The following is a 19,589-nucleotide window of genomic DNA, read 5'->3' on the forward strand; positions in this document are numbered from 1 at the left end:
GCTCGCATATGCCTCTCCAGGGTACCACCCCATGGTTTTATACAGCGCATGGTTGAACGGTATATGCAAATCACGAAGAATGCCTGAAACCGGCGCAAGAAGCGTAAGCCTTCTCAAATACACGATTTGAATTTCTTGCTGGTTTAACGCATGCTCTTTCTTTCCTTTTACGTGTCGTTGCCTCCTTTCCTTCCCTCCGCCTCACTGCACACTTCGACGTTGTGTGCACGCACGTGCGCTTGTGAACTCACAGGCGCACTTGGAAACCCGTACAGTTTCTTCGCTTCTGTTCCGATTCTCCTCCACTCAAATTAAGCTGCGATGTTCTTTTACTTGTATTCCCACCGATGATAAACTTCAAACATATCTGTGACTCGAACGCAAAAAGTTTGCAGACTGTGAACCTTTCTCTTATGATACATATTTTTAGGTTTTAATAAGTGTCAGAGTGGAGATTTTAAGGCAATTTCATATAGGATCTTATAAAAATGGGTCATTTGTCCAAAATTTATATCGAATTATTTTGCTTTGCACAGGAAAAGTGGACATTTTTTGCTGTCCTGGTCTTACCATGGCTGTCAACATGTTCCTGACTAAAGTTGTATTAATATAAAGTTAATTAAACTTCACAAAACAGAACCGAAGGGAAATAATATCTCTCCCCAATTAAAGTTTTGGGTACTAGTTGTGGAAATAAATGATTAAACAGCAGCTGACGCATTTTCAATCCCGAGAACCCCTACTGAACTTACTCCAGCTTTCAATTTACATAGTAGTCACCTCTGGGAAACTTGAGGAACCGTCACCCACCTGCTCAAAGCGACAAAACAGTCCTAGCACTAAGATGTTGGTGGCTCAATGCACTCCTTAATTCAAATTGTCAAACATTTTAAGTAATGTGCTGCTTTTCAAATTTAGAAACGATCCATGCCATGCTGGAGATGCAACTGGATTGGTGGTCATTGCTGAGTATTTCAGAATTTGCTCAGACTTGATTTGTATGCGGTAATGTAGAAGATCTCTTCAAGTTGTAAAGAAACTGATTCGGAAGGTCATGTACTATTTTATAATTCATTTTAAAAAGCATTAGGCTAAAGATAAAAAATAGGTTAGGATTTTGCGCCCAACTATGCTCCTGATGCCTTTTGATGACCGCATTTTATTATATTGACGTTTGAACGCAAAAGGCGGTCTTATTGTAAGAATATGGCAATCCCCCGTCATGTGTTCTGCTGTTTATTCGATTTTATGGAAATTTAGAGTAAGCCGATTTAAAGGTTTTGTGCAAAAGATTGGTAGACACGAACTGATACCTTAAAGTGAGCCTTTTAAGGTGGCTTTACTTATAAACCTGAAATAAGACGAAAATTTAAAATAATGTATCTACTAGTCCTAGTAAGTCACATCACTAGGAGAACAGACATTGTCAGTGTGCGAAAGGGATGGAGGGTTATAAATACAGCCTTCCAGAAATGCCACCGAGATGAAAATACTGGTTCTACGGATTGAATAGCTTTTGTGGGTAAGTGTAAGACTAAAAGAAATAACGGCATGTTACAAAGTTGGAAGACATTTTCCTGCTAGCACTGCATTATTTGATGAAACACATTTTTAAACAATGAGAATTAAAATCTACTAAAATAAGTAACCACCTCATCTTTTCATACTTGGCTTTTCAACTTTTGGCATCGCAGTTAAGTCAGGATATTTTAAATTCCCCTCTCCTCGTCATGAGATTTACTTACTGTCTCAGATCTTTACCTACAACTTACCTAATGGCTTCGTGTCCTTTCCTTTTAGAACAGATATTCTTAAGGCTCCTCACAGCCCTTTACGTGGCATTTGCGTTATTTACGTGTGATTTCATGCCTGCAATGGATAGAGGGGCTCTGACTGGTTCACTGCCTCCCTCTGCATACATGAGCGCGCATGAATAAAAGTTACATGTTTCTTCTGGCTACGAAAACTTCTGATTGAAAATGTACTTACTAACCAGGAGATTTTCGCAAAACTCAGGAGGTCTAATGTTGTATACGAAAATTAAAAATGGGCGGTTTGAACTGCACAAATTTGAAAGACTGAAGCAACTGTCTCGTGGTTGACTAGATCGTTGCAGTAACTATATGCGATTTTACTTTTAACGCAGATCGTGACTAAAATGCACCCAGAGAATGGGCTGCATTGCTGTTCCAACAAAAGTGACGTATTTCCATTCATCTATCTTAGTTTCGGATTGTTCATTGAGTCCTGTGAATCTTCCAGGTGTGACATTGCAAATGTGAGTGATTAGAGTAATGCACACCACGTCGCGTACACTAGTGTGGGCATTTTTGTGGGTAGAAACCATACCCAAAGTAAGCATAATTCTCTTGGTAGTTAATTTTGGGCTTAAAAAGGAATGCTTTTTTTAACGCACAAGCGGTAAATGTGAGTGATTTCAGGTAAAAGTTCTGTCAATACGAAGCACTCTGAGTAGGCTAGATTAGTGGGAACTACCACTGGAGATGCATCCAAGTTTTTTGTTACGACCTCTTAGTTACACTTTGTTCTGGTTTCATAAAGTGGAAATTTTAAGGAGAACCTGGATACACTTGAAAACTTTTTATTGAAGGTAGAAAGCGGACAGAATGGGGCACTCTGAAAGCATCTATTTTATTTCATAACATTCGAAAGCCTATAACTGTGCAACCAACAGGAGTGAGAATTTTGACAGCCGATGCTTGTATGAAATCCCACATTAGAATCGCCATCGGTGTAGTTATTCACTAGGACTGGAAAGCAAGTCATGACCATATGCAGACTAGATTTCGTTTAATATTTTTAGTTGGATAAACAAGTAGAAATAGTAATTAGTTGCGGTCTTTGAATTGAAACAGAATTATTGGACATGCGAATTGCGTGTTGTTGTAGAATTCAAATGGATTCACTTCAAAGTGAGCCAATGATTATGGCTAGTAAAATTTCCCAACTGATTTAACGTCTCATAAAACATGGGTTTTCAGTGCATTGTCTCTTGATTTTGAAGCCAGTGTTGACTTAATGTTCATAAAAATGTTTATTTAATATCGGCAAGTCACAAGATATAGGAGTTTTAAATGTCAGAACGCCTAAGAAATGCAGCGGAATGGCTGGTGCGTATTCGTTTATGAGCTAATGTAGTTAGGGTTTTTATGAATACAGGCTAAAGCCCTACTCGGTGGGACGTCCGAACATCATTCAAGATGAAGGTAAAATAAGGATAAGGAGCAGAAAAATGAAACACGATAGGTTACCATTTCGTTTTTCATTTCAGCTACCAACATTTACAAAAAAACCAAGATGCAACCTCTACTCCAAGCATGAAATTGCTACTCAGCTCTCGTGGTGGAGTTCGGAGACACCGCAGCAATAAATTAGAAGAGAGAATGTTGAGAAGGAGCGTTTTCAATGACTATGAAGCTTCTGCTCGAAAGGTAATCATGAGAGTACCTCAAAAGATGAACTCCTGGGACGAGGTGGTTGGAGGCATTCATGCCACGCATATCTCCCCCCCACTGCAAAGTGAGGAACAATTCGAGTGTTCAGCCACCACCCAACAGCCTACGCGAGTCCACTCGATGGAGAAATTCAGCGATTCAGAAGGCAGAGCTACCGGTAAAAGCAAAAGCGATGCCTTTGAGCGGAACTGGAGTGAAATATTTAGCGTAGTGGTCAATCCGGGTGACGAAAAATTGGAAATAAAAGTTGCACGTAAGCTCACTCAGCACTTTTATAAAATATGTGGTTGTGAATACAAACACTGCTGTAGCGAATTGGTGGAAGTCAAAAAGGATGCCTGGTGCTTCACATAGAAATAAAACTGATGGAAGAAGAAGAAGAGCATGGATTTATGAAAGCTTCCAAAGAGTGTGCCTGACATTTTTCACTAACTCACAATGTATCTTTGGGTGTTTAAATGTAGATTATGTGAACTTTCTATGTAAACGGTTGAAATTCGCTTGTTTTTACACCTTAATGCTAAAACTTTACGTGCTTGAACCATCCCGAAAAACATGCAGGTTGAAAATCTAAACGGAATGTACGTTTGTAAAAATGGAAGACCTTTGGGCCTAAAGGTTTATGGTTTAATACAAACGAAATACGTTTGGTCAAGTCAGTCACGTTTTGCTATTTACGGGGAAATGGTGCTGCTGAAGAAAAATATTTAGCTTTTTGTTTTACAAATCGAAAAACTTGCGGAATTTTGTATTATACACTTTTCCTTAGAAGAACTAATTATTCATGCTGCTGGACTCAGCAATTAATTTTCCGCCTCAGCCGCCTCAGTTTTTAATACTGAATAATGTGGTAAGATGGGTGGGTGTCATTCAATTTAAGAGCAGAAAATATATCATCCAGAGTCCTGTTGTGGTCTTCAACTTTAGTAGACGCCCTTCCAACTATTACCTTGGTGATTTCATAAGAAAAATGCCATTTTATCTGTGTATACCATCTGCCTCTTTTGTAGCTACATGGTCTTCAATTCTATCACAACTGTAACTGTATTTATGACCTTCAACTATTTTCCTTCTTCGAGCACTGCAGTTTTCTGCTCCTAAACCGGATTTAAATACTTAAATTCATGAAAGTTTTCTTAGTGTCTAAAAACATATTCTTTTGAAGAAAATCCTATCGGTTTTTTAGAAAGAGTTCATTCCTAGGATAATTTCTCGAATTACATGAGCGATACAAAATCGTTTTATAGGCACTTCGATAGTTATAAGATGTTTGGTTAATGACCTAAGGAATCCAGACTCGAGTGTTCCAATGCTAAGTGCACGTAGCAAAAAATTACTTAATTGGAAAAGCCACTGAGTGGAAACTGATATTAATTTCACTTAGCGCACTCAGAACGCAGTGTTTATACAAAGAATTTAAAATTTACAATTTGCCGAAGTAAAGGACAAATTCAAATTTGTCACGGAGCCGTATCACGCAAAATGATATTTACGAGTACTCTTTATATTCTTTACCTAGAAGGTGGATCTTTGTGCGGAATTCGCCTTGCGGGTGCCATCGTATGCGACTTGGGTTCAGTATCCCCCAAATTACCCCTGAAAGTTGGCGACTTAATTTTGAAGGTAAAAGTCGCCTTCATGTGGTTCAGACTTCCATTAAGAACTTTATACTATCCCTCCAAGCCGCAGCAACCCCCAAACAGATCTCATAGCAATCATATTAAGGCAGTACATGTAGAATTGCCCACCTCTGACTAACGTAACTATATATACTTGGGAAAGCTTCGTAATAACCAGAGCACACCTAAAATTCGAACTTTATCCACTTCTTTTAAAGTTTTTTTTCTATTGGCACATATTTAGAGCAGGTTGCACAAATAAAGAAAATCCGACAAGTTTACCAGTGAAAATTGCTTGTTCTTCTGGTTGTTGAGATAATATGCATGAAGCCATATCTTCTCCTACTTAGGCACTGTTCTTCATTGTAATCAAACGATACAGTGATAAATGTTTTTAAGCGGAGACATTTTAAGAACACGCGAGAGATGTGGATTCAACCTTGGGCTGTAAGCAGACACAGTTAGCTCCATTTTTGATAGCTCGGAATTGTGATGGTTATAAGATTATTTCATAATTGAAGGTAGAAAATACTCCAGTGGCCAATGCTGATCCTCAAGATGCAGAGCCCATGCGCCTTCTTGTTAAACGCCTCAGGGAATGCCCTCCAGTATGCTACTCTCTATTTTGGTTTTCATTACGTAACGATACAGGTAGTTAAAGTACCGTGCAGTTGGCCAACGATAGCCAGGAGTTTTTGAGCAATGTCCTTCTCTAAAGTCGTCTTGCCATATTTCCATACATTTTTTAGAGCTGAAAAGAGTATTCGAATAATTTCATTAATTAGTTGCAAACACCACTTATTTAGGTACTTAGAATCTTTTATGCATTTATGTTTACATATTCCAAAAAATATTTTTGAAGAGTTAGACTATGAAGCCGTGTAGAGGGTGTGATCGTAAAAATGTCAATTTTTAAGCTAATGTTGACAATGTGCGAGAACGAATAACGGAAGTGCCAAGGCTAGGGATTTCTCATTTTACAGCTCAGTAGTAGTGATTCAAATCCAGAAACCCCTGAACATCAATCAAGTCGGCAAATTCGCAACGGCGAACGCAGAAAATCAGCATGCGCCAAGGTAAGAAAGTGAGAAGTAAGTGTGTTGGATACTATGCCATACGGCCGTCCAGGTCCCAGATATTGTAGTCGTAGTTATTTGTCCAATTCATCTCCATTGGCCGACTGATTGCGTACCGCCTTACTTTGCCGCTTTTTATTCACTCCGACTCTAGATAGTCAAGTCCATTACTTAATTACCACTTAAAATCATACGCATTTAATCACACCGCCCAGTTGCTTCTCCATAATGAACATGAACAACACATTCTCGAACTGTTTAACACAATATTATTCAGCCTACTTCTAGGTATTGTTGCTTTTAGTAAACACTCCATTAAGCAAAGATCGTCATCAATGTTTAAATAATCGTATATTTTCCAATCCGGTGAGAGATTTTCGGAGTTAGGTAGCCCATTTTAGGGTTTTAATTCTGACTTTGTATGCATAATTGGAAGCTTCGGAACGATGCGGGTCATCTAAGTCTAAGCCTAAATTTAAATTCATCAAATTATTCACATATATTTACCTTAAATTTTTCTCCTAGTTACGATTATATTTTCAATCCTCATTCTACTAATTTGCTTTTTTGAGTGTGTTTCATTCCCCTCAAAACCATCGCTGTTTTTCGTAACTTGGGTCTCGCGCGTACAAAGCAGTTGGGGGGAATCACTCCTTTATATCAAACTGTTAGTCCCAGCATCATGCAAGTTTTTTGTTTCTCCACGCACAAGACTCATCAAATCGTGCCACCTGCACCTCAACGAGATGTAAGATGCTAACTTATTCAACAATGTTTAAGTATTTGGTAGACAATTAATTGTTGTGTGGCTACTGTTACGCTATTGTTTAGACGGATAAAGTCAAAGTTATCACTGAGACATCGATGCAAGATTTTAAGCTATCTGAGCGGAAACAAAATAAGTAAAGGATTAGACGGGTAAAATCCTTCATTCTCTATGCATTTTAATTGGATCAAAAGGAAACGCCGCAAGGGGTGGTTAACTGCATAACTAAATAGGTTAAAAATTTCAAAACTTTGATAAACTAAATGCATTGTCTGAATCCAGTAAGTGATAGCTAAAAATTATCCTTTTCTCAATTCCCGGCAGACTTTACTTCTGGATGAGAAAATGAAAATGAACCCCAGGGTAAGGCAGACATAGACACTGCCTAAGTGGGCTTTTCATGAAGGAAGAAAAGTAGAGTATCGTCTTCCCGGTTTAGAGTAAATCGCATTGTTTTAGCAGCATCACGAGGCCCTTTTATAGCATAGCAACTTTCAAACAATCGGGTTACTTCATATGCTGCGTAATAGGCATGATCGGTCTAGAAAAACCTAACAGCGTAGGTTCCGTATAAGCCTTCCAAGGGGATTTATTAACTTTACGCACCATTTCGTACACTTTCGTACACTTCATACGCTTATTCGAGGTTTGTTCTTAGGAAGCAGATCTAAGTCTCCGCGTGCTCGCTGACTGCAAAAGCACAGAAATATGTCAAGCTTATAAAAGAAGTCTGAATTCAATTTGTAATTACTTGTAGAAAAAGACGCTGAGTAAATATGCGTCTACAGTGAAGACGAGCCATGAAGGCGTTAAGCAATTCAAAAGCAAAGAACAAGTACCCATAAATGAGAAAGTCTCCGGTCAGAATATTGCTGGTATGTTTGTTCAGACGGTTGTGGCAAGTAACAGAGAATTATTCACTGATAACTAAATCATTTTAACAGAAAAGAAGATGCTCAGGTGTATCCGGGATCTTTCCAAGGGTGGATTCATGCAGGTGCCCGGCTCTGACCTCTCTAAACTTGGTAAATCTGCGCCCGTACCCAAAGCAAATGCCAATCTTGGCTTTTTGGATCCGTCTTGCTATAGTAGGTTGAAAATCCTTACAAATTTGTCCTCAACTCAAATTATTCATGTATAAAACTTTGAATAACTATTTTAAGTTTTAAAACAACCTTTAATACATTCTAGCAGAGCTGTTAAAGTGAATATCGCCTACATCAAAGGTTGGTTTGTACAACCTTGCTTTAAAAATGCACAGTAATTAACAAAACTGTCCCGAACTTAATAAAAAATATTTATGGCCATCACTGCTGATGGATAGCCGCTGATTTTAATATAAGTCATACCAGACAAGTCCTTTTATGTCGATACAATTAGCATAACCCCTTGCATTCACTACCCAGCGTTAAATTCACTTCTAACATGTTTTAAAGTAGTTTTCATTCCACTTTTAACGCGAGAAGTATCAATCAGACTGCGGAAACCGAAACAAAGTTTGAGGGGACTTTGAGTCAATGCAGATGTGCAAAGTTGGTCAGACAATAGCCTCATTACCTAAGCTCACTGGAGAGGACGGAATGCGGTTGTGATTAAGTATATCACGATCTACGGCAAACGGTCTGGAGACGAAAAAGTCTATCGCTGTCCATGTACCATCTTAATTAAGCAGAATGCTAATTTACAGGTTGTAAGGTAAACAGGCCTCAGAATTGCGGCAAAACCGCTTCGTAATTACTCTGGGAAATATTTTTCATTTTTCGTTGAATATTATTTCGAAGAAAATGACTTAACTGAATGAGTAAGTTGAGTTTAAGTATCTACATTACCCAGAATGCCGGTATTTAGTTTTTGATTCTATCATGTAACCCTTAAAATGGGCAATTTTTTGCAGATATTACCACCAGAGTGCGTTGTTAAAGGTACTTTTGCCGTGTTCAATTGTGTTGGTCCCAGTTTTTTCATAAGCGGTAGTCGATCAATCCCAGATATATTTATCCACCCAAGCTATGGTTTACCAAAATTTTTTAGCGATACAGTAAGTAAGCTCTTCGCTCCTTTATCCAAATGGCAAGAGAAAGCGACCTAGACCTCACAGTTGCAACTTGTCTACGCACTTCCCTTAAGTAGTCAGTCAGGCCCTGATCTTAGTTCCCCTACCCTCAGTCTGATATTTTATCTATTAAGGGCAAGTTGGCTTTCGTCTTTAATGAACTTCAGGAAACATTATGTAGAAAAATCAGCAAAAATACTTTTTCTCTCCCTTTTCTAGTCGCTCAATGAGGTCAAACATTTAGGAACTAAAATAAAAAATTGGCAGGTTTACTTTAGCAGCAACAGCACTCCAAGAGAGTGTTTATGATATCTCACCAGTTTTACCATTCTTCATCATTTTTCTTAACATTTTAAACTTGCATCAACCTTCTAGAATTAAAAAGGTCCACTTTCCGAACTTCTAAATAAAGAAACAAAAACGACTTATCCTTCGGTGCCACACCTTGAAATTTAAACCTACTCTACGGCGAATGGAAAAAATTCATGAATCGGACAACCGTTGACCATAATAATAGCGAGAAGTCGATTGTGGTCCATAATAGCCAATGCTGGGAGTCATTATGATGGAAGCAAGCATTAGGCATGATTCCAAGCTTAGTGCCTTTGTATGTCTGCGAAACTAGTATTTCCGCTTTTCCAAAGGCATAATTTTCACGTCACGTGTAGTGGAGGAGAGTTGTTTGGCTTTCCTCTAGGGCTCCTGGCCGATTGTGCAATCGAGCCCGGTGCGATGCAATGGACGAGGATGAAGGCGCACCAGCCTGTGGCTGGAGGCATGCATATAAATTGCGCAGCAGGCTGTGTTTTTTAACCATCAGCATTGCTGATTTTGGCTAGGTTCTGACGCCCATGAGCCAAAGTAATGATCCCTCTAACTAGTATATGGGAAAAGCAACAGATCTTATCAAGAGGGACATCTAATTCATCTATACAAGATTATAGATTTTAATGAACTCGATGAAATAAAACGCTCTCTGCAATAATTAGGCGGATGGGCCTTGTGAAACTAGTACTACTCACTTTGATATTTTTCAAGTAAAGCACAGCTTACATGTAAGTGAAAAATACTTTACTGTTACAGGATTATAAATTGTCAGCGATGAGCGCCCATTATCCCATGTTATCTGACACCTACACCCATATCCTATGACTTGTTTTAATAAATGTATGAGCTACATAGTATGAATAATGAAATAAACTGAAAAGAATGGCAAAAAGCAATGACGAAGTAAAGTCGATGAAATAAATGAAACTCTGGGAAGGCGATTGTACGCATCAAGCCACTTGAAAATGTGCATCATATCTGCCGCCCACAGGATTGCCAATTGGCGTTAAAGCGAGTTGCAGTTTGGTGATGGATTGCGGGTCTACTCTTCTCTAGCATGCCTTTGTCGTCTCGCTGCAATCCTTCAACCACAGTTTCATGATGCTGTCTCCCTAAGCCCGGCGTCAAGCCTTCACGCCGCAGATGGTCGGCCTGGCATTCGACCTAGATCAATGACGCCAAAGCGCCCCATGGATTGGTTGTTGTGATAGCCAATCAGGAAACAACTTTTCGGGCGCGTGGGCAGGTGTGTGTGCATGTGCTTACGTGCACACCTGACGTGTTCGTGGCCCTATTGCCTCCACCCATCTCACCTTTCATATCAATATCACCTATCTGCCTACCTATTTATCTATCCGTCCATCCATCTATCCACCCATTCGTCAAGCCGTGAATCTCATGAACGCAAGACCCCAAGTCGGCGCCGTACACAATCTACCGACTCTGTTTCGCATCGGTGTGTTCCCTTCAATGAACATGCAACCAGGTGCATGAGAGAAATGACATCTAGTAACGTTTCACTATCAAATTTGGAGTTCCGTAAGCCAGTATTTGTACAATCACCGGAATCATATATCCTTGGCCATGTGTTGACAGACAAAATGTGCACCAATCCCATTATAGAATGTTTGCAGTCTACCAGGGAAAATGGACAAAAGATCGTAAAATCCATTCACCCTCCCAAAGATCGAACTGTCCTCGCCTCTAATCCTGAGGGTGCCTATTGTTACGTCCCCGTAACCGATGCTGAATTTGGTAAGGCCACCCATTAATGCTTGTAGTAAGAAGTCCTTCATATTTTCGAGGAAACCGTCTAGCTTTACAAAACCACGCCATTGTTATGCAATTTCACTTTGGTTCACGCCGAAGAGGGGTATTAAGATGATTGGATTCTGCGCTTATCATGATTCGCGTGCTAGTGAAAATCAAATTACTTGTTAATCACTGAAATTGCCAAAATTCAGATTTGCTCAAAATAGTGTTTCATTGCCTTGTCTTGATAAAAATTCCACAAACACTCAACAGTTTGCATAATTTAGAGGCTATTCTTCCATCTGAAGCATGTTTTTCTTGAAACAACCTGCAGGTCTTGCGATTTTACTGCAGATTATGTCCACCTTTTTTACAGTACTTAAAAAATGCGACTTTTAAGAGAGCACGAAGGACCAATTTTATTGGATATCATCTGAGACTCCGTAATGACATGCTTAACCGGTATCTTAAAGGCTAACGTTCAGGTGGTCAGTCTTTTTTAGATTACGATGATTTGCATTGCCTTATTTCAAATTGGTTAATTAAGTTGCGATCAAGACAGACGATGTAAGTAGGTCAATATGCACTGTGGGTTGACTGCACAGCCTACTTGTGGAGAAATACAAATGTTTGGTCTTTCTATGAGGCTTATAGTCGAGCCCTTTTGCACTCTGAATGTAAAGTCCTATTTATTTGCAGATCATTGTTCATGCAACCAAATTTTAAATACATCAAGTTAAATATTGCATTATGCTGAGAAGTCTAACAAATTATTAGTTTTCGAACGCACGCACAGACTTCTAGGTTGCAATTAAAATGCCTCTCTGGGAATCACTTCTGCGTCTTTTAGGTAATAAATTCACAAAACCCTCTAGTAACGTGCTCTCCCTTTTGGTAACCAAGATTAAAATTTGCCGCACCAAAAACAGGAAAAGTCGCCGTATTTTTATAAACTAATTAGTTTGTGGCCTTACTGGTAATAAAATGTAAGTGCAAAACATCTGACCTCATTGTTGATATCAATTTTTGTGGAGTTTCTCCTTCCCTCAAACACAGCTGCCTTCGGGACTAACCAATTAGGAATAAGCATAGGGGTAAACCATCGCTAGTTGGAACACTAATTACATTTACCATATTATTCAACCTTTTAAAGTAGCTAAGGTTAACATCCGATGTTAACTATTAGAGTTTCTATTGCGCATGCAGAAAAGAGGGTGCTCATTCTGCTGGCTCAAATTCAGCTACCTCCATTTTGTGCCACTTGAATGTCAGGCCTCCTTTTGGTGTGAGTTACAAGAATAGTCCTTCATCTGCGCAGCAAATCGCCTGTCACCTAAATTGCTGAGGTCTCAATGAAAGGGACTTCTCCCTCTAGGCGTTTACTTTTATAGGTCGGATGGCAGCTAAAGGAGACCTCATGGGTACACACACCTTCCCTATAATTTCTATTTCTTTCTGTCGACTAATGTTTATGGTAGTGGAGAAACTTATTGTCATTTGATAGACGCGGATCAAGATAAAGTAGACTATAACAAAGTGAAGGGTATGACAAAAAAGGGGTTTTGAGGCAAGTCAGCATATTACTTCTGACAATTAACCTATTAAAGGTCGAAGACTTTAATTACAGAAAATGATAGGAGTGCCTTTGTCCTGACCATAATTAGTCGATAGAAGAGCACATTATTATAATTTACTGAAATTCCAAGCTCCAGGAAGAAAAAGCTGACCAACAAGTGCAAAGCTCAATATCCATCAGAAATCGTTCCACATCAATTCAAACAGTAAGAACTCTTGATAATCCGGTTTGAAAACCTTCCACGGGATTATCGAAAGACCTAGGGTAGACCTACTTATTTTATGCAAACTAGATTTCCAGAAAAGTCGGGGAGGCACTCGAGATACCACTCGGCTATTAGTAACTTATCAGATTGGTTGAGATATGACAAGTGAACCTATGTAATTGTGGTGAGTCTTAGAATAAGAAAACGTGTTATTGGTGAATGGTCTAGTAAACACCACAACAACTCCTGCTTTTTCGCAATAAACAGACACAATGAAGCTTTTGACCATGATTATGATCGCAGCTTGAGAACAAACAAACTCAACTTTTTTGCCAATAACACTATTCTTGCTCACCAAACTCGGGAACACGCAGCCGAGCTATTTCCTTATCGAGCAAAATGGTTACAAATTTTTTAGTCCTTGATGGAGTAAAAGAGTCATTTTGCAACTAAATTTGATGGCGTACGAAAAAAGTCGATTTGTGACACATGGAAATCCTTCCCAGGAAGTAGGTAATTAGCAGCAGCCCAAAATGTGCAAAATAAAAGTACTTACCTTCAATCGGTTGTTGCTAGAGTAACTCACACCGTTAAATTACTGGCCCCAAATTGTCTGCTCATTTTCAATATTTCGTGCATATTTTTGATTGTTAATATGTGAATTGTTATTGCATTCAGAACCTACGGCGATACTGCCACTTTGCTAGTTGAGGGCGTGGTTTGAAGCCATCAAAACATATAAAGTAAAAAAGTGCAAGTGCTCCCTTTTATTTGGCGTGCACTTGTACTTTAATACATATGTCGTATTTTAAGCCATGGCGACCTTTGCTCTAAAGGCCGTAATTTTGAGGTAGGGTTTGTTCGACATCAAGATTCTTCTACTCCTTATTGTTTAGCAGTGATGATGTGAAAACTTCCCATTTTGTTTACGTTAGCTCTTGACTACCATTATTCGTCCCTTTATCGCGAATGCGACATAGATGACGAAAGTGAAACGCAGCAAGAGTCAAGGCGTAGGTGGTCGGCCTTACCTGCGAAATTTATTCAATTTCCTGCTTTCCTCACTACCTCTATTACAGTTTTTCAAGGGTAAAATGGCAATCTTAAAATTCGACTATTTTAGAAATTATGTGTGCCTTTAAGAAAAGGAGACACACAGAACTACTTAAGCCGTTTAATGCTATTTGCTGAACCATTGTTCAATTCTGCCAAATAATTTCTTACCAGCACTTTGCCACACCGCAATCAATCTTACTGATATATTATATAAGCGGTTCATAGCTGCTCTCTATGCAACATCTAATTTTAGCATGAGAGGATACTGACAATTATTTTGAGGTCACCCACCTGGCTCCTGTTGTTATTTGCAGTTTACATTTCCGTGGTTTCGTGATGAGTGATCAAAGTGGGGAAATCGCCTAACTTATAGCTCTTTTCCTCATTTATGGCTAACATTTTCCCTGTTCTCATCAGTTATAAAGTGGATGCTAGTTTATTGAGGCTGTAAAATATACCGCGGTTGAAATGCAGTAGCACTTTGCACTCGGGCGGAGCAGGCTTGTCCGACATCCCAACTGCCCTCCAGGTCATCGTGTTTTCGCCAGAACGGGGCGGTGTGTGCATTTGCATGCCCCAGACAAGCTTGCCGTTAACACCGAAAGCCTTTAAGGCGAAATATTTCGCCTTAAAAAGCACGTGCAATTTCATTAGCCAACTCATCACATTATTTATAGTTTTTAGATTATAGAGACAGGAGTTTTGGGACAAACGATGTTTGCTTCACAGTTTATTTCATAGTTCAGTTCGATTTCTTAAAACTATGGCATTGTAAACTTCCGATCCAAAAGTGAATAGCTACAAATTAACTTCTACATCTACGTAAATCTTGCACTTTACGAGATTCAACAAGATGATAATTAATCTTTGTGAATATGACAGAAAGGTGGGACATGGCAATCATGAAGGGCAGGCGGCTCCAATTTGTAATGAGGCCCCAATTCGTACTCCACCAATTTCAAATCCCATTGCTGTAATCTGTGATGTTTCCAAATAGGCCCCTTCTTCAGCTAACTTATAACTGGTCTTATGGATGTTTCCGTTACAAGCCAAAGTACGGTTGAGTTTAACAAGAAATAAGCCCAATTGTGCCAGAATTCCAAAAACATTTGGGTTTTTATCCAATCCAATAGAGTAAACTATAAAAGGAAAGGATTTAATTTATTAAGCGGCTCTGAGTGTTCTCCTCCAACCGCTGGCGTCGCCAAAACTGTCACGCTTGGAAAATCTGAGATCTTGGTTGCGTTATCTTCTGAACCCATGAACTAAGGAAATGTTTATATAGCGATAAAGTGTGTTTGCATGCGTTTCATGTTTAGTTTTTGTCAGAATAACCCATCCCTTTCCCTACTCCCTTTCAAATGTTGAAACTTATTCAAATAGCCAAAGTCTTCTACCACCGAAACTTTTTTCTAATGATTTGATGCGAACTTTTCTTTCAATAACTGGAGGCACGACGAATGCTACTTGGTCTACAACTATTAAAGTTATTTGTATTTTCAAGGTAATTCATTGTGATACTTTGAGAAAAAATAAGAAAAGTTCATGCGCTATTTATCATGCTGTGGCCGATGTTTTTGGCTGGTTAATGGACAAGTATAGGAGGAAATCCTGGTTAAGTGCTCCCCACTAGTTTCGTCTTTGTGAAGCAATTCACCTGAGCTATACTTAAAGCATAATTTGAGGGGTATTTAAACAAGCGTAAAACAGAATTGAAGGGTTTGATTTGATTTTCGGCACAAATTTTCATAATGCAATGGTCAAGTAGATTCTATTTAAGAGCAATTTAATCGGTGCGTAAGCTTCATGGGATAAGTGTTCGCATTACAAGGTGTTCTTTTAGCAAATTGTGTGATATAAATTCAAGTTTATCATGTGATTTGACATGAGCATTGGCGTTTAATAAACTAGGATTCAGGTAAAGGGATCTAATGGGTACGCTACTGAATTAAGAAGGATTATGAGCTATTTTTTGGACTAGGAAACAATCATGGGACAGGCACAAGTACCCAGTCGAACCTAGTGAGCCTTCATTGAAATATTTTATAGCATTGAGGATCTGATCTAATTTTACTTTGCATTTCAGATAATCTTCAGAGGAAGTACGGTGAACTGACCGGTGAGATAATTATAGTGGAAATTACCGTAAAGGAGATCCAAGAGATTCTCACCTCCAATTACCGCAACCCAGTAGCTCACCAGCAGCCGACAACCCCACTAAGTTCACCCACAATCCCCGTCACTTCGTTTCAGAAACCCTCCAATCATACCAATCGGCGCGTCCTCAAGACCCTCGGCATATCTCTATGTGGAAACAAGGACCTTAATCAAATGGCTGTTTTAGTCTGTGGCCTCCGACCTGGAAGTATCGCAGAGGTGGATGGACGCATTGCGATTGGAGACCAGCTACTTGAGGTAGACACTCATGAACATATTACCGCCTTAATTAGAAGCCGTATATAATGCAACAGTAAGGCAAAAGATTATGCAAAATTGAAAAGGGAAGGACGGTTATTACCCTTAAGCGATGTATGACAAAAGATGATTTCAGATCATCTGCCTGTTTTTTATCGGTAGAAAAGTTGAAAATACTAGATTGGTGGGTTGTGGTGGATATAAAACGAAGGCGAAATTCATAATGTAGAGTAAGGAAAGGGACACGTTGCTAAATGGTACTCAGAACAACAGAACTCGGCTAGGTAACAACCTCGATGCTCTCTTTTATTGCCGATAATAATACAGTATCCTTTTAATTGCCTCATGTAGTTTTGGCTCCTTTCCATCATATCATTCACCCATTCACAGCGGCGATTCCAGTCATCAGGCATTGGTCATTTGACTAACTCTCATCTCTTTTTCGCAAATTTAAGCTCAACGAACATGTCCTCTATGGACGAAGCCATCTGAATGCCGGTCCCTTGATCCGCTCTTGTCTTCTTAGCGTCCTGCACAGATCCTCCAGTAAACGTTCCAAAGCTCCCTCCTCTCTATGCTTCGTGATCTGCCGGAATCCTGAAAACCTCACCAACATGGCCGTTGCGCCACTTTCCTATGTCACAGTAAGTCTGCAGTTGTTCTTAAGGTCTCTACCACTACTGTATGCTCAGAACCCTACTGATGCCACACCAAACGTTATTCAAAATCAGCCTTGCAACCATCGCTCGTCATTGACTTAACGTTGCATCATCTAGTGCTTGTAACATGATTACATCGCTGGGGATGTGTTTAGGGCAGCTTTGCCGTTTAAAGGTCAGTAAAATTTGCATCCTTTCTAACAGTTCTATTAGTCTCGAGGTAGAATTAACTGCAGTTTAAGTTTTAATGGAGTGAATGACTCCTTTACTGGTTCATGGACTGTTATTTTTACGTTTTGGATTGCACAGAAACAAACGCGAATTAAGGTGAAAAGTATACCTGACTTGAACGTGTTATTTGCAGCGTGGTCTGATGCTTCGTCTGATCTTTAAGGTTTTGCCTTTAAGTCCCATCATAGTTCGTATGCAGATTCAGATTACTCATGATTGCATTTAATATAAACAGCAAAATAGTGCTGTGGGCGGAACATGATAGCACAATTCCCTAGGGCATTCCATTTAGTATCTTCTCATTTAAAACACCATTTAATGTTGGCATTAGCATTATCCACTAATAAATTGTCTATAGTAGAATAGGGGGCTGTTGAAAAATGCCAGTGTTTATAGTAATTGTGCCCTATAAAAGGTTGAATGCTGATCGCAATGGAAACCACAACCTTTATGACTAAGTGCATCACATGCATCGCGTGGAATTTGAAGGCGTTCCATACCAAGGAGAGGCTAGCAAAAGCCTCACACAAAACCAGCAGTAGCATCAGCATAACTCCGGCTTGGGGTTGTAGGAGGCTAACGCGTCTACTTGACCCCAAAGCAAGAGGCAAAAGAAAGTTGTATTACAGCTTATTCGAGAAGCATTATGACCCCAGTGGACGAAAGCTGCGTGAGGAGGAAGGAAGATGGCATTTTCTAAGTGCGGAACCGCGTGCTTGTGAGAGAGAGGAAAGAAGGTGGGCAGACAAATGAGCCAAATAGGAAGCTAACCCAGTTTGAGACTGTAACGGTGGCACGGTTCCCTTATTTGAGGTGAACAGTATCGTATTTTAAAAGCTAACGTAGTATCCTCTTTGGGCAGGATTCTATCATGATGGACAAAATTATTCTCTTGAAAAATACATTGCGGCATAATGGACATATAACTTCTTGTTTGTAATAACAATAATTTGTTTACATTTTTTTAAGTATAGACGAAAAAACGACCTGCTCAAGTTAGCTCTATGTGAAATGCTGCACTCATAAACAATTGAATTTTTAGAACTCCCAAAAGGTTAGTCGTCGAGGCAGTGTTGACACAGCATCTGGGATAGATTTGCCTCTGCGGAGTGCCCTGCAGGCTCAGGGTAGCCCCATAGGTCGCTCAACGTTTGAGGAAGTTCACGCCACTCGCCTACTACGAGTAAGTGCTCCTTCTGAGGTGCCGCATGACGCCTCCTTAGTGTTATTTAATCTCCACAAAAAATAAGTGCACAAACGGATAAGGATTAGCAATGAGTGTTTTTCGTTTTGAAGCTGAATTCCCGTTTCTGTACTTTTAAACGAAACATTTGCTGGGGTAAAAACTTTCACCACACTATTAACCAACAATTTTTGCAACTTCATACATAATCGGTTCGTGACCTTTAGGGTCGTAACGGCTTTGGATTCGCTATAATGGACAAAAGCTTCACCAACGAACCGGGGATATACATCAAACAGTTGGTTGAAAATAGCCCTGCCGCATTGGTAAGAGTGGATTGCATTTTGATGCCCTTACATGTGCATGCAGTTAAACATACATCTTTAATAATTGCTTGAACACCAATACAACCGAAAGCAAATGTAAAAGTTGCTGCCAGATTGGCAAAAATAAACGTCTTGAAAGGATCCAAACACTTGTTCGGATACGACCAAAAGGTCGCATTCACTGCCATGCAGAGGAGTCAATTTTTTCGACCAGACAGAGAGTATAATTATGTGCGGGCATGTAGGCATACACGACGAAAAATATTTCGCCTTAATTTTGATCATTTCTAATCAAATTTATGTTTAGTGAAGACATGTGTTAAAACCAACAACATAAATGTTGAGATTTTGGCAATTCATCAATCCTCCAGTTTATGCACAATAAATGTAGAACTTTCGAGTCACCAAAATGTTGATGTTTGAGAAATTTTCTCTATACCGAGGATTTACTGTTGCGTGACTACCATTTCCGATTATAAGTGTCTGCAGCTTAATATGCATTTAGATTTTAGTGCTATCCACTCCATAATAAAAGTAGTTTTAATCAAGCACTGATGTTCAGAAGGCGTCACCTGTTTTCATTTAAAAAAGACAAATTAACATTTGATGAAGATGTTACGGTCATTCCCGTATCATAATCATATCATTTTTATGAAACGCAGTAGTGGAGATTGCCACGTAATTTACTGAACCAAATGTGGACCTGTCTGATCAAAGTGCTGAATAGATTAGGAGTCAAATGAATTCAATATGTTTTAGTATGTTCGGGTAATGAACATTCTCATTTTGGTTTACAATTCCGACAGCCTGTTGCTTTTTATTCATATCAGTGTCAATTTTTTTATCAGCATAAGCACTGCTTGTTTCCA

At 39.3% G+C, this 19,589-nt stretch overlaps 1 protein-coding gene across 1 annotated transcript in view; it reads left to right on the forward strand. All coding sequences in view use genetic code 11, as the record gives it.

Annotated features, from left to right (window-relative positions):
• EGR_04734 (Multiple PDZ domain protein) overlaps nucleotides 1-19,589 on the forward strand; it is a gene marked incomplete at both ends in the record, with an annotated part of 34,876 nt that overhangs the window by 6,125 nt on the left and 9,162 nt on the right. Inside the window, 11 exons of the mRNA XM_024493983.1 lie at nucleotides 3,293-3,729; nucleotides 4,996-5,099; nucleotides 5,617-5,703; nucleotides 6,079-6,171; nucleotides 7,695-7,812; nucleotides 7,882-8,025; nucleotides 11,004-11,072; nucleotides 15,993-16,321; nucleotides 16,777-16,965; nucleotides 18,254-18,394; nucleotides 18,622-18,720. Of these exons, the coding sequence (XP_024351548.1) occupies nucleotides 3,293-3,729; nucleotides 4,996-5,099; nucleotides 5,617-5,703; nucleotides 6,079-6,171; nucleotides 7,695-7,812; nucleotides 7,882-8,025; nucleotides 11,004-11,072; nucleotides 15,993-16,321; nucleotides 16,777-16,965; nucleotides 18,254-18,394; nucleotides 18,622-18,720 (1,810 nt within the window). The remainder of the gene's footprint in view (nucleotides 1-3,292; nucleotides 3,730-4,995; nucleotides 5,100-5,616; nucleotides 5,704-6,078; nucleotides 6,172-7,694; nucleotides 7,813-7,881; nucleotides 8,026-11,003; nucleotides 11,073-15,992; nucleotides 16,322-16,776; nucleotides 16,966-18,253; nucleotides 18,395-18,621; nucleotides 18,721-19,589) is intronic.

Source organism: Echinococcus granulosus (genome assembly GCF_000524195.1).
Source record: "Echinococcus granulosus chromosome Unknown EG_S00031, whole genome shotgun sequence".
In the NCBI taxonomy this organism is placed as follows: domain Eukaryota; kingdom Metazoa; phylum Platyhelminthes; class Cestoda; order Cyclophyllidea; family Taeniidae; genus Echinococcus; species Echinococcus granulosus.